The 13,862-nt window shown below is 38.9% G+C and overlaps 1 protein-coding gene across 1 annotated transcript; it reads left to right on the plus strand.

Annotated features, from left to right (window-relative positions):
* The first annotated feature begins 3,494 nt into the window (after window positions 1–3,494).
* Window positions 3,495–12,656, plus strand: LOC131245987 (chorismate synthase, chloroplastic-like). Its single transcript, XM_058245822.1, has 14 exons — window positions 3,495–3,748; window positions 5,640–5,793; window positions 9,644–9,720; window positions 9,833–9,891; window positions 10,021–10,104; window positions 10,210–10,302; window positions 10,736–10,816; window positions 10,931–11,062; window positions 11,200–11,302; window positions 11,482–11,576; window positions 11,700–11,765; window positions 11,890–11,974; window positions 12,109–12,260; window positions 12,335–12,656. The coding sequence occupies exons 1-13, from the start codon at window positions 3,598–3,600 to the stop codon at window positions 12,255–12,257; spliced, it is 1,329 nt and encodes a 442-aa protein (XP_058101805.1). The 5' UTR covers window positions 3,495–3,597; the 3' UTR covers window positions 12,258–12,260; window positions 12,335–12,656.
* The last annotated feature ends 1,206 nt before the right edge of the window (window positions 12,657–13,862 follow it).

Genomic DNA, 13,862 nt, shown 5'->3' on the forward strand with positions numbered 1-13,862 from the left:
GGATCGGTCTGTTTCTACCCAGCTCTCCCTGTACTACCTGTACGGTTATATATTTGATGAATAAATGACTAGCTCAGTGTAAATTCCCCTCAAGATTACACACCGCCACATTAGTCAAGCATAGTTTTAAAGAATAAATCATTCAAAACAATACATGATGCAGTCTTACTTAAATGCATAGATGCGTGAATGCACATCAACCTGGGGATGCTTATCCAATTGGATTTGGGCTCGTCACCCATGTATATAACTAGTCATCAACGTAGCACATCACGTGCGTACATCACGTACAACATAATGATCAAGTCATCATACATCACGTATGTAGGTCAATAATCGATGGTATAGGAGCTAGCGAAATGATACCCCACTAAGCCTAAGGGCACGTGCTATCTAAAGCATCCAAAATTAGCCACAACTTGAATAGATGAACGATTGCATGCCCGTGTCGCTCTATCAGATGGACGGTTTGGATCATCTAAGTGGGTAGTGGAGGTGGGCCACAACTTGAATAGATGAACAATTGCTTGCCCGTTCAAAACGTGCTGATCATGGTAGTGAAAAAGGAAGAAGATATCTTCCTTCTTTTAGAAATCTCGATCAAACCGTTTTGATCGGGTCTAGTGTACCGAGGGTGCACACCCATTGTGGTGCACATTGAAAAAAATGTAGGGTCCACACTAATGTTATGTGAAATCCACACCAACCATCAAGTCCTCTATTTCAATCATGGACCTCAGACTAAAGATGAGGCAGATCTGTACCTTAGGTGGGCCATCCTACTCAATTCCATGATTCTAACTAGCGATTACCGACACTTCAACGGTCGGATTATTTCTTGATCGGATCACCAGCATTCCTGAACATTCCCAAGCTTATTTGAATATATTCCAGTGGTTACTTTCACAACTTGGCACCCATGTGAGTAATTTCGTCCCATGGTAGTGTTTAGTGAAATCCACTTCGTCCTCTCATCCCAAATAAAACTATTGGGCCATCAGACCGAGGATCGGGCAGATCCAAAGCTTAGGTGGGCCATTCTCCTATATTTTAAGTCTTCACTTGTGGAATTTCATTGATCTGATAGTTAGATCACTCTACCTTTGAACATTGATGGTTAAAAGGGTCTCAGGGCTTATTTAAGTGGGTTTCAATGGTACATTCCGTTACTAGAAGTTGGGATAAGGACGATCAATTAATGAGCTATGAACTTGAGTGTTGTAGGCACATTGATGGTGTGGGTGTATAGTTAGACTCCTAACTCAACGATCAAATCGGCCTTAAATCGGAGTTGGTGTGTCCATGGGGCTTCTCCTCAAGGATCAATAGTTGGATGATTTGATTAAACCGAAACAAATGATCATTTGGGTTCCTTAGAATCCTACAATGTGAATGCATTGATAGGTCCTCGGATCGACAGTCAATTCACGTAACCTATGGTTAGATTGTTTCTAAGATACCAATTTATGTTTTTAGGATCTCTTAGAGGTGTCTAAATGGAATTTTGATTTACCTTATTTAAAACCAAACGGTTATATTAACATGAATTCTAAGTAGGTATGGTATAAATTGTATTTAATAGTTTCTAGAATTGTCCAATTGTAACCTAAAAATTCAATTTAAAATCTGGTGGTTGGATTAGGGAAATCAAGTGTTAGAGCGATTAATGAAATATTACAGATTTGATGAACGGTGGATCTCGTAATTCAGATTTCCAAATCTACGGTGAATGATTGGATTGATTTATCCAAGAGATGGAAATCTAGAAAATAGATTCCTATGTCAATGTGGAGGTACATCTTGAATAATAACGGATGGATAGCTTAATATATGGATGGAGATTGCTTTCAACGGTCGGATTGATACTAAAATGAGCGCGAGTGTTTGCTTAAGTTAGGTGACATGGTAACACTTGAGTACTAAAAAGTACGGGGTGTTACATTAAAATCCCACCATTAAAAACTTCCACAGGCCATGAAAGTTTTTGATTAAGCTAATATTTGTGTTTTCCTTTTTTGTTAACTTATGAACAGGTTAGATGTCAAATAAACATCACAGTGGACTATGGGAAGGTTCAAATAGTGGGTGTCACTCTTCCCACTATTTTTATGACGGGTTTGCTCGAGCTTTGGATTTACCTCATTATTTGGCTCATCCTTGGTGGGGCCCATGGAACTTGGTGACGTCACTTTAGTAGCGAGTTGGGGACGCGGATTTCCTGCGAAAGCCCTTCGCAAGAAGTTCTTGTGCAAGGATGCTGAGTGGGGCCACCACCGTGTTTGTGGGAAATATACTCCGTTCATCCGTTTGTTGAGTTCATTTTAGGACTAGCGACAAAAATTTAGGTGGATATAAAACTAAAGTGGGCCACATGAAAGGGAAATTTGGGAAAGAAATACTTATTGTTGAAACTTTCCTGGGCTCCACCTTGATGTTTATATGCCATCCAAACCATTTATATTGTCATTACCACATAGCTGAAGTGAAAATACAGAAAATTTAGACTGAAACAAAGCTTCTATGGTCATAAGAATGTTTCAACGGTTCTCACCGAATCCCCACTGTTTCCTCTCGTGTGGCCCACTTGAGTCTTGAATCCACCTCATTTTTTGTTTCTTTTCCTACAATGAGCTAGAAAAACGGATGAATGGAGTATATTTCCCACGAGCATGGTGGTGGAGCCCACCCAGCATCATTGCACAGGAACTTCCTGGGAAAGGCTTTCCCAGGAAATCCGCGTCCGCGAGTTAGTTAGGCTATTCAGCCTGTCAGTGGCTAATCCGCTTCCGCGTACGCAGGCTCGGCCAGAAAAAATAAAATAAAACAAAATAGGGCCAGGTTTAGCAAGAGAGTTGGCCGTCAGTAGCCTGGCCCTGATCCACCGAGGTAGGTAGATGTCCGAGTTGAAATGGGATTGCGTACTAAGTTACTGGGAATGCTCTTATCATATATCATAGGTTGCTGAGTAAACTTAATTGCATGAATGTGTGTGGTTTATCCACCCGGTCCATCTGTTTTTTCTGCTCATTTTAGGGTTGAGCTCAAAATTTAATCATATTCAAAGCTCAAGTGGATCATACCATAGGAAACAATCGGAATAATGATTTCCACCGTTGAAACTTTTCTGGCCCCACAGTGATGTTTACTTGTCATCCAACCTGGTCATAAGATCATACAGATGGAGATGAAGGGAAAACATAAATATAACCTTGATCCAAAACTTCCGTAGCCCACGAGTTTTGGGCTCAAACACTAAAATTATATGATAAAATGGATGTACGGAGGGGATAAATTACATAAATCATGGTGAACCTCGCGGAGTTTACTCAGCAGAAAGTAGAGTTACTCAGCGCGCAATCCACATCCGTCTGAGTTACCATTTCCCACGTGCGAAGTCAGTATTTTTGAAAAGCGTACACGTACGAGTCCACGTACCATTTACGTGAAGGGGTTGGTGAGGGAGTGGCTGCGGAAAGATAGCACGGGGTAGGTGGAGTGCTACCTGTCTATAGATTATATAGACCTTTCCACCAAAAGTCTCCTTCCCGTTTCCCATCTTCCTCATTTCTGACGTTTGGAAAGGAGAGATCGACTCCCATGGCGTCGTCTCTGTCGTCAAAACCCTTTCTCAAAGCCACGAGAACCGACGGAATCTCTGGTCTGGGATTCCAAACCTCAGATCTCAGGAGATTATCCGTTCCGTCCGTACAGATCTCGATCCGACGCGCTCCTGCTCCCCGAAAGCTCGGTAGATCCCTTTCCTTCTTCGATCGATTCCGATATTCTTTTAGACATCCTCAACTGAATTCCTGATCTGGATCGTGGAATCTCTCTTTGGTTTGCCGTTTTGAATTGATTTTGACCCTGATCTCTACAAATTTCTAGGTTTTTGTTTGGAATTAGGATGTTGATTTCAATAGGCTTTGTCGAATTGCTTTAGATCCTGATTCGATTGAACTCGGATACAATAGAGATTTCAAACTAGGCTGCTGAATTATCTGTTTTAATCTGTTCTCAGTCTCTATTGTTTTGAACTGTTTTGCATTGTGATTTTAATTGCTTGGGTGATTAATGCGACCAGATGAAGAAAAAAACTAATTGCAATGAAATTCAAGTAGAGAAATGCAAGATGTTCAAAGCACACACAAGTGGGGGAAGATCCGCTTGTAGAGAAAATAAGCAATTACAGTGTGCAAGCTCAACAACCCTCTAGTCTTGTACTAGAGATCAACAACTCTCTCCCAACATTCTATTGCAGAGAAACAAAGAAATTTTTCTCAAAGTGAAGTATCATTTATCTCTGTTATTTCATATGATCTGCCTAAGGAGAGGCTTACAAGGTTTCATTCTTGAGATAAATCCCTTGCACAATCTAAAGAGTGTAAAAATGCAATTCCTTGTTAGCAAAGATCTCTAAAATAAGAAACCTATAAAATACGAAATCCAAAACCATATTTCCTAACACACACACACACACACACACACACACAAAAACCAAAAAAAAAAAAAAAAGGAAACTAAGAACAATCTAAAAATGGAAATTATGTCTTTTCTTGTGCACACGTGTGGAGCGTCCATCCGTGGGATGGGATGTGATTGCACAAGTGATCTCTGCAGAATCTAGGCACTTCCCTTGCTTGTCATCTTAGTTGTTTAATCTATGCTGCCAAATGGATTTTGTGTTGTTGTTTATAACTGCTTTAGGTACCGATTGGGATGTCCAGTTTTGATTTATTAATCTGAAATCAGGCCTTTGTATTGATTTTAAACTAAACAGTTTCATCTATGGGGAAAAATGTCTTTTTGTTTCGATTTTTGGAACTTCCAATCTTGATTAGGTTACATAGATTTGATTTCTAGAAGCTTCATGAGCTTTAATATGTGTCAATCATATTCATTGCTTCTTTTCTGGTCTAAAATTGTTAGTATAAGCTTTGGATTTTTTTCTTTTTTTCTTTGATTTATTATGTAAAGTTCCTCATCTTGATAAACTTGCTGGGGCTGTATTTTCTCGAAGTTAGTTGATCTCTAATGCCTTGTTTGTTGAATTCTCCCTGTGTCTTGTTTCAACTGAAATTTCTCCGACGTGGCTCTTCATTTTCCCATTTAGATCCTAAGTTTTTTAGTTTGAATCCTAGAAGACTAATTAGTTTACTACCACTCTTCTCCAGTGCATGATTTCATTCTTTGTGAGCCCTTTTCTGTTTTTCTTTTATATAGAATGCAGATTTTAATTGAGTTCATCATTTTAATCTTCATCTGAAGTTCTTGAACTAGTTGATACAATTTCTTTTGCTTGCAACTGTTTATGGATATGGGTGTTTGGAGGGCTTCCTAATCTGATGCCTCTCCACTGCATTCACACAGGGCCTGTTTGGTTATAGCTGAATCCAAACACCCCTATGGTTTATCATTTTTTTCCTTTATAATTTCTTGTCTTAGAATTTCATACTTTTACTAGCCATGGGGAGGGGATTGGTTATCATTAGCATCTTGCTGTTTACTGTTGGGCTCTTTCTCTACGTAGCCATGTACCATGCTTGATATCTAATACACATAGGTACTTTATTTATTTTCCACCTTTATCTGTTCATGATTGGAAATGTTTAAAATCTTACATGCTGTGCTTAAAATACCAGAGGTGCAGGCTGGTACTGGAAATTCATTTGGGACCTTGTTCCGTATTACGACATATGGAGAATCTCATGGAGGAGGTGTCGGGTGTGTTATTGATGGATGCCCTCCTCAGGTTCCCCTTGCAGAAGCTGATATGCAAGTAGAACTCGATAGAAGGTATTCCTTTTAACCTGTCAGATTCATTGTCACAAGCACACTGTTATTATATTGGTGCAACTGGATCTAGGATTAAGGTATGAGCCATTTGTTTGCTTCCTTGGTGGCGATCACGTGCATCGAGAATGAACACTACTTGCAGGGCTGTTAAATGTCAATGGACTGGGTTTGCCCATCAGGATCCCTGGCCAAGCCCACAACTGGTCAGGCGCGGGTTTATTTTTTAGGCCCAATATTTTTGGGCCTGAAAATAGAGATATACTGGGCATGGGATTATATTTAACAACCTTCCCATTTTCAAGGCTCAGTCTGACCCTGAACCTATGCTTGATTCTGTGGACCAATCTTGGTCTGAATTTCAGGCCCATGAGCTGGGTGAGGGTCTAGACTTAAATGGGCTGGGCCCTGCCTGACCTCTTCCTGGCCCAGCCCAGCCCAGTCTGCGAACAGTCCTGGCTACTTGCAGCTATATGGTTGAGTGATAGATGAACTCTGCATCAGAATTGGTGTCTATTTTACTTATGGCAACTTTTGGTTTTAGCAATATCTGTTGATATCTTCTCTCTTTTGTTCTTTTATCAAACCATGCAAACCAATACTCTCTTTCGTCTTCTTAAACCAGTGCACTCTGTCCTCTCTAACAAATTACATCCATTTCTCTTTTGTTGTTATTCTTCTTCCATCTCATGCAAATAGCAACAAAAATGGGGCAAAACTAATTCTTAAGGGGTTTCTTGTAACTCAACAGCAACACATTTTTATCATCCCTGACTACTGATTTCCTTCTCACTCTTCTACTCATTTACTATTTTCCTGGATCTTCAATTTAAGTTTTATGATAAATTATTAATGCAGTTCGTTTCCCATTTTGTACCTTAATTCTGTATACTATCTGTCTACCAATGGTCCTTTTTTTCCCCCTTAAAACTCATGCAGTATACTATCATTCTAGCAATGATCTCTTATAGAGTTATAGGCCACCATTTTTTTCCTCATCGTACGTTTTTCCAGAAACTTGGGGTTGCCTTTTAAATGGTAAAACTTCTACATTTAGCTGCCCGCCAGGCATCAACCTTCCCATTTTACCAGGCTCTTGAAAATAGGCCGTGGGCCACCCAATATAAACCCCAGATCCAATTGTTACATCCACCCACGCCTCAAAGGATGAGCAAGCACAATCATGGAGGGGCAGTGGCTAGATAAACCTCTTAAGCACGGAGCACCCACATGCATGAGGGGTCATGCCCAAGAAGCTGGCTGAAAGATAGAAGGGAGCCCAGTGCTAATGTTTACCAACACTATTCACATGCCAACATGGTCATGACCCACACTATGCCCTTAGAACAACTATTACATGTTACCTGCAAAGAGGAATTTTCAGCAGCGAATTTTTACAGTGTGAAATGTGAGAAAAGCCTGAGGATGAACTTGAAGCTTCATCAGCAAGAAAGAAAGAAACAAACAAGGAAAGGAAGGAAAAGAAAAAAAACAATATCATTTCTAAACCCAATCAAAATATCTGAAGTTGTCCTGGACAGGGACATCAACTGACTGCATCAGGCCAGACTGGAAGGTTCAAGGACTGATCAATGTACATGTATGCCATATGTACTGTGGATATGGACGCGCTGCTGATGTTACTTCCTAGTTTAGTAAATTCATACTATAGTCTAGCCCATGCAACTCGAGAGATGCTAAGGTGATTTGCACAAACCAAATTGAAGAGGTGACTTGCTGCCCATGTTCCAACTTGGCACCTGTCCGTGAGATTCGAGCCATCATTTTTATTTGTAACAATGCCTTACAAATGCTTAGGTTTTGGTTGAATTACGTTTTTTTTTTTTTTTTTTTTTTTTTTTTTTTAAGCTTGCTTTTAAATTGTTTCCTAAAACTCGCCAATGGTTTTTGCTGTTAGCCTAAAAAACACACACAGTCTAATACCAGTATGTATTTCATACTATATTTTTGAAATGACATTTTTACCTTTAAAGCAAGCCCTCAAAACAAAATACCCAGCAAAACCATTCTTCTCTCTCTCTTGCCCGAATGCCCAAATGTTGCAACCCCTCTCCCACAGGAAAGCGGGGCAGATAAAGTGGACCACACCGCAGGAAAGTGGGGATAATGACAGCGACTATTGAAACCTTCCTAGGGCCACACCATCACCTACTATTGAAACCTTCCTACAGCCACACCACCACCCACCGTCGAAACCTTCCTAGGGCCACACCACACATCGCTGGTTCCTGGTGCGGGTTTCTTGCAAAAGCCTTTCGTAGGGAGTTACTGTGCTGGGAAGCTAGGTGGGGCCCACTGTGATGTTTATGAGTAATCCACTCCGTCCATCCATTTTGCGAGCTCATTTTAATACATTCAACAAAAAATGCGCCGGATCCAAGACTCAAGTGGACCACACGAGAGGGAAAACTAAGAAATGAAATGCTTACTGTTGAAACCTTCCCGGGCTACATCTTGATGTTTATATCCCATCCAAACCGTTTATAAGGTCATTCCCATTGGGATGAACTGAAAACACAAAAAACTGATCATGATACAACTTTTGTGGCCATACGAATATTTCAATGGTGGCAGTTCAATCCCCACTATTTCCTCTCGTGTGGCCCACTTCAGTCTTGGACCCTTAAATGGTGGCCCCACCTAACTAACCTACCTTGGAACTTCCTACCAAAGCCTTACGTAGGAAATCTGCCTCCGCCGGTTCCAGGTCATAGCCAAGCGGCGCTCCTCCAACATCACGTTTCCATTGGAGTTTCAAAAGTTGTGGGCCCTGTCATGATGTATGTGGTATTTCCACACCGCCCATCCATTTTGCAAGGTCATTTTAGGGCATAGGCCCAAATATGAGGTAGATCCAAATCTTAAGTGGACCACACCATAGGATGAGGAAAGGATTAAATGCCTACCTTTGATAACTTCTTGGAGGCCAAACACGTTGGATGAAAAAGAAAAAAGAATTACAATGGGCCCTTAATTTAGGTCCACATTGCCTAATCAATGGGTTGGATGGTAAAAAAATATTATAGTGGGCCATAGCATTTTGTAATGGTAGGATTTAATTGCCACCGTTAACTCTTGTTGGTCCATATGGGATTTGGATCTTTTTCATTTTTGTGCTCATGCTACGAAATCATGATCAAGGAAGGGTGGACGGTGTGGATCAAGCAAACACATCATCGTGGGGTCCACGGCATAATCCCTCATTGGAGTGGATTCCGTGAGCCTTGCGCAAGGAACAAAACATTTAAGAGGGCATGATCATCTTTTTGGAATACAATAGATGGAGTTATTTGACAGCCGTTAGTCAAAATCAAAACAAGTGGCTTTTTTATCCTATTTCAAAACCATAGGCAGGTTTTAGGAAACAGTTTAAAAGCAAGCTTTTTTTCTCTCTTTTTTTTTCATTTTTTTTTTTTTTTGGAATTCAACCAAAACCTGAGCGCCGGTACAACATTTTCTTTTTGTTTTGTAATATATCTAAATATGTTGCTGGTGTCTCCTTATTTCATTCAGACATCTTCATTTTTTTCTCAGCTTTTTATGCTTTTTTATAAATGAGAAAAATGGTAGTTCTGCATCACATATTGCTCATAAATCCCTATTTAACATGGTGTCTGGTTCATGATATATTTTGTTAACCAGTATTTTTATCTATGTTTAGGGCTTCCAGGTGCCCTAAATACTGTTCCTTTTCTAATAACTGGGATGAAATTAAGAATACCTAATCATGCTATACGAGAATATTGGGCTTTTCAATTAGCCAAAAAAGAAGAAGAAGATGGTAATGATGATGAATGCCTTCAAGTTTTAACTCCAAAATTAATGTCTCCAGGAGGCCAGGGCAGAGCCGAATAACTACCCCAAGAAAAGAGACTGATACATGTCGGATTCTTTCAGGCGTTTCTGAAGGTCGTTGCTGCTGCTGCTTCTTTTTTTTTACCAGTCATTGCTTTCTTGCATGCTGTGGTATGGCATTTTTCTCCAAGTAATTCGTTGACTGATGCAGAATTATGTAATGCAGGAATGACTACAGGAACCCCAATCCATGTCTTTGTACCAAATACTGATCAAAGAAGTCACGTGAGTATCCCTTGGGAACAGGGGGCTTCTGTAATATGAGGTCCCAAACAAGTTCCAAAGCAAAATCCCTCATGATCATCATCTATTGTATTGTATCTTCAAATCATTCCCATCTGTGAACTTTTGCAGGATTACAGTGAAATGTCCATAGCATATAGGCCTTCTCATGCCGATGCCACGTATGATTTTAAATATGGTGTGAGATCAGTACAGGTAACCTCATGTTTCCAACTATTATGGTGGCTCATTGAAACCAAATTCTTTAGATGATTCGATGTATAAACATCATTGTAAAACTTGTTGGAAATGAATTTGTAGGGGGGTGGCAGATCTTCAGCCAGAGAAACCATTGGGAGAGTAATACCTGGAGCTGTTGCAAAGAAGATTCTCAAGATGGTGTCAGGAACTGAGGTGTGTTTATTAAGTTTCTGACTGCAACTATCTTTTATTGAGATGAGTTTGGCTGGGTCCCGTTTCCACAAGCTGCTGTACCCATCTTTGCCCCAAATCCCAAATTAGTATGCAATTCAATGCATGGTGAAGTGTTATGCATGTATATAAGTGTAGTGTGTATCATCTTTTAACAGCTTGTCCATGTTTTAATATTGTTGATTTGTTGTTTGTGTTTGAACTTGTCTATTCACGCCCGAGGAAATTTTATAGTTACGCGTTTAGGGTTCTGATGTTCTGGTCTAATCTGTGTTTATTTTGTATAGTCAAACATGTTTTTGCATTACATCTTGCTACTGATGCATGCACAGGATTACATGCATGAATTGGTACTGGTTGACTCCTTGTCGTGTGTTGCATCCATCCCTGCCCTAATATTCTCGATGATTTTCAGGTTTTGGCATATGTATCTCAAGTGCATAAAGTTGTACTTCCAGAGGGAGTGGTCGACAATGAGGCCGTGACACTTGAACAGGTGCGGAACGGTTATTTATTTATTTATTTATTTATTTTTCTCTCTTGCTGAGGTTCAGCTAATAGTGTTATTGTTGCAATTTACTAATTATCTTCCTATATGAAATTCTTCCAGGTAGAAAGTAATATCGTCAGGTGTCCAAATCCTGAATATGCTGAGAAGATGATTAATGCCATCGATGCTGTTCGAGTGAGAGGGGACTCTGTTGGTGGTGTTGTGACTTGCATTGTGAGGAATGTCCCACGTGTAAGAATTCAACTCAATTCAATCTCTCCTTTGTTGACTCGCAAAGTCTCCTTTCAAGCATATATACATTTTTCATCGTGTTTGGAAATAATCCCAAGTCAGTAGTTGTCTAATAAAGATGACCCATTTGGTTACAGGGGCTTGGTTCACCGGCCTTTGATAAACTTGAAGCTGAGCTTGCCAAAGCTGTCATGTCATTGCCAGCAACCAAGGCATTTGAAATTGGTAGTGGATTTGCAGGTACAGAAACGTATCTTTTACTGATTAGTTGTGAAAGAAAAGTAGAAACAAACTGTTTATAATTTGGTCGTTAACTTCCAACAATGATTTCAACTGCTATCTTCAAGAGATCATTGGCTATTATCAGTTTGGGATTTGTTTTATGTTGTAAGTAATTTGTCTTGAGGTAATCCGTGTAGGTACTTTTATGACGGGAAGTGAGCATAATGATGAGTTCTATACTGATGAGGATGGAAAAATCCGAACAAGAACAAATCGTTCAGGTGGGATACAGGTATTTTCTGTTCCCTTTTCCTTTCTTTTTTACTTTTCTTTCTCACTAGTCCGTTAAGATTCAAACTGTACAGTGTTTCCTGGGTTTCCATGATTTTTTATTTTTTTTTTCTAATTCTTGTAGGGTGGAATATCAAATGGTGAAATGATAACCATGAGGATAGCTTTCAAGCCTACTTCTACAATTGCAGTAAGTTGGACTCCCTGATAGAACACTTGTACATTCAGCATGGATTGAAAACCGAACACTGTCAGTCTGACAGCTAAATTTTATTTTATTTTTTCTTATCGGACTTGTTATGCGACACTCGCAGAGGAAACAACAAACAGTGACCAGAGACCGACATGAGACTGAACTCATTGCACGAGGACGCCATGATCCTTGTGTGGTCCCTCGAGGTCTGTTCAGAAACTTCCTTCATAGGGAAACTCCCCCGTCTTTCAATCTGTCATTTGCTTTCTTGGTCTACATTTAACCTAATTAAACATCATGGAAGAAGATTCATGTTAACAATTGCTTGCTGGTGTTGCAGCTGTGCCGATGGTGGAAGCCATGGTTGCTTTGGTTATTTTGGATCAACTGATGGTGCAGTATGCACAATGCCAGCTGCTACCCATCAACCCTTGCCTCCAAGAACCTGTGGAGGCACCAAAGCTTGAGGCGGCCGTCCTTCCACTTTGAAAGGTGGGTTGCGAGATTTCTCTGATTTTATTTATATTTTTTTTTTCCTAAAAATCCCTGTATCCTACTTATTTCAGGAAAAAGAAAGCAGTGGTAGAGGGAAGTGATGTTGTTGTACCATGATTTCGAGGACCGAGTTGTCTAATTTTGCTTAGTATGCAGTGAGCACAAATGAAATAAGGCGGGGAATGAAATAATATGTTGTAGGGCATATTGCTATATTGTTTAGTTGTGTTTTTTTTGTTTCCTTATTTTTTTAATGCTTCAAAATTGCAGTTGTATCCCCAATGCATGCTATGGGTGAGCATGGACTTTTTTCTTCTCTTGTAATGTTTATCTACCCATCAATGTTTTAAATATCAACAATACCAGTCGATATATCTCATGATGTATCTTGTATCCTACCTGTGCGATATGAAATGTACAAGTAATTCCGATATATCCCACATGTTTGATCCGGTGAGCATTTTTAATTTTTGATCCTTTTTTTTAAAAAAAATTGAAATTTCGTTAAATCAATGTCAAATAGTTACAAATTGATTAGTTCTTCATGTTTTGCATTAAAATAATAATAATAATAATAATAATAATAATAATAAATCATGGAGTTGAGCTTTGATTTCAATATCCATTGGTTCTTTTTGTTCTCCATGCTTCTTTTTTTTTTTTTTTTGAATTGTTTTTTTTTTTTCCAATTAGTTGTCAATTGAGATTAATTTTGAAGTATTTGATAAAACGATCATCACATACACTCTAATTTCAAATTTGAGTTATAGGTGGTCCGATTTGGGAAAATTTTGAAAATTTTCCAATTTCTTCCAAATTACTTGCAATGTTGCACTCTAAACATGAAATCAAGTATGTATGAGGGTTGATCTAGTGATTTGTTAAGTCTTTGTTAGTTTTTAAAAAATAAAAATAATTTTTAATTAAAAATTAATAAAAAGTTATTAAAATGGTTTTTTTTTTTTTTTTTTTGTCAATTGAGACTAATTTCAACGTATTTAGGAGTGTCTGATGAAATGATCATTACATACAATCTAAATGTAATGCATTTAATTGGAATATAATTGCATTAGTTTAGTCAAACAATGAATAGCTTAACACCCTATACAAACAAAATCTATTAGGTGTACTTCTTTCTTGAGATGCTATCATTTAAAAGTGTGTATTAAGGTCTTTTTCAAACAATTTATGAAGTTTCATTGTAAAAATCAACCATTTCCCCAATATTTCCAAAAAAGTATTTCCTAATGTTTTCCAAAAAGTGTGATAAATTACTTGATATAAAAGATATACCCCGTGTGATAACCGATACGTATCTGTATCCTAAGGATGCGATACATAATGTGATACCGATAGGTAATGCCATCTTAACATTTCCGTTGGCAACACTACTAAAGTGCAGAGACGCTGTAACATTCTAGGGTCAAAGATCTCATTAGCATGAGCAATGTCAAATGAGTATTGTTTATCAACTTCAAAAACATTTTTCCTCGTATTTTGGCTCGAAAGGAGCAACCATTTCCTTCTTGGTCAGAGATTGACAGTCAAATGACTTTCTAGCCACAGCTTTTGTCATATCCAGCTCAAAGTTAGGGTCTT

This window comes from Magnolia sinica, chromosome 5, assembly GCF_029962835.1.
Source record: "Magnolia sinica isolate HGM2019 chromosome 5, MsV1, whole genome shotgun sequence".
Lineage (NCBI taxonomy): Eukaryota > Viridiplantae > Streptophyta > Magnoliopsida > Magnoliales > Magnoliaceae > Magnolia > Magnolia sinica.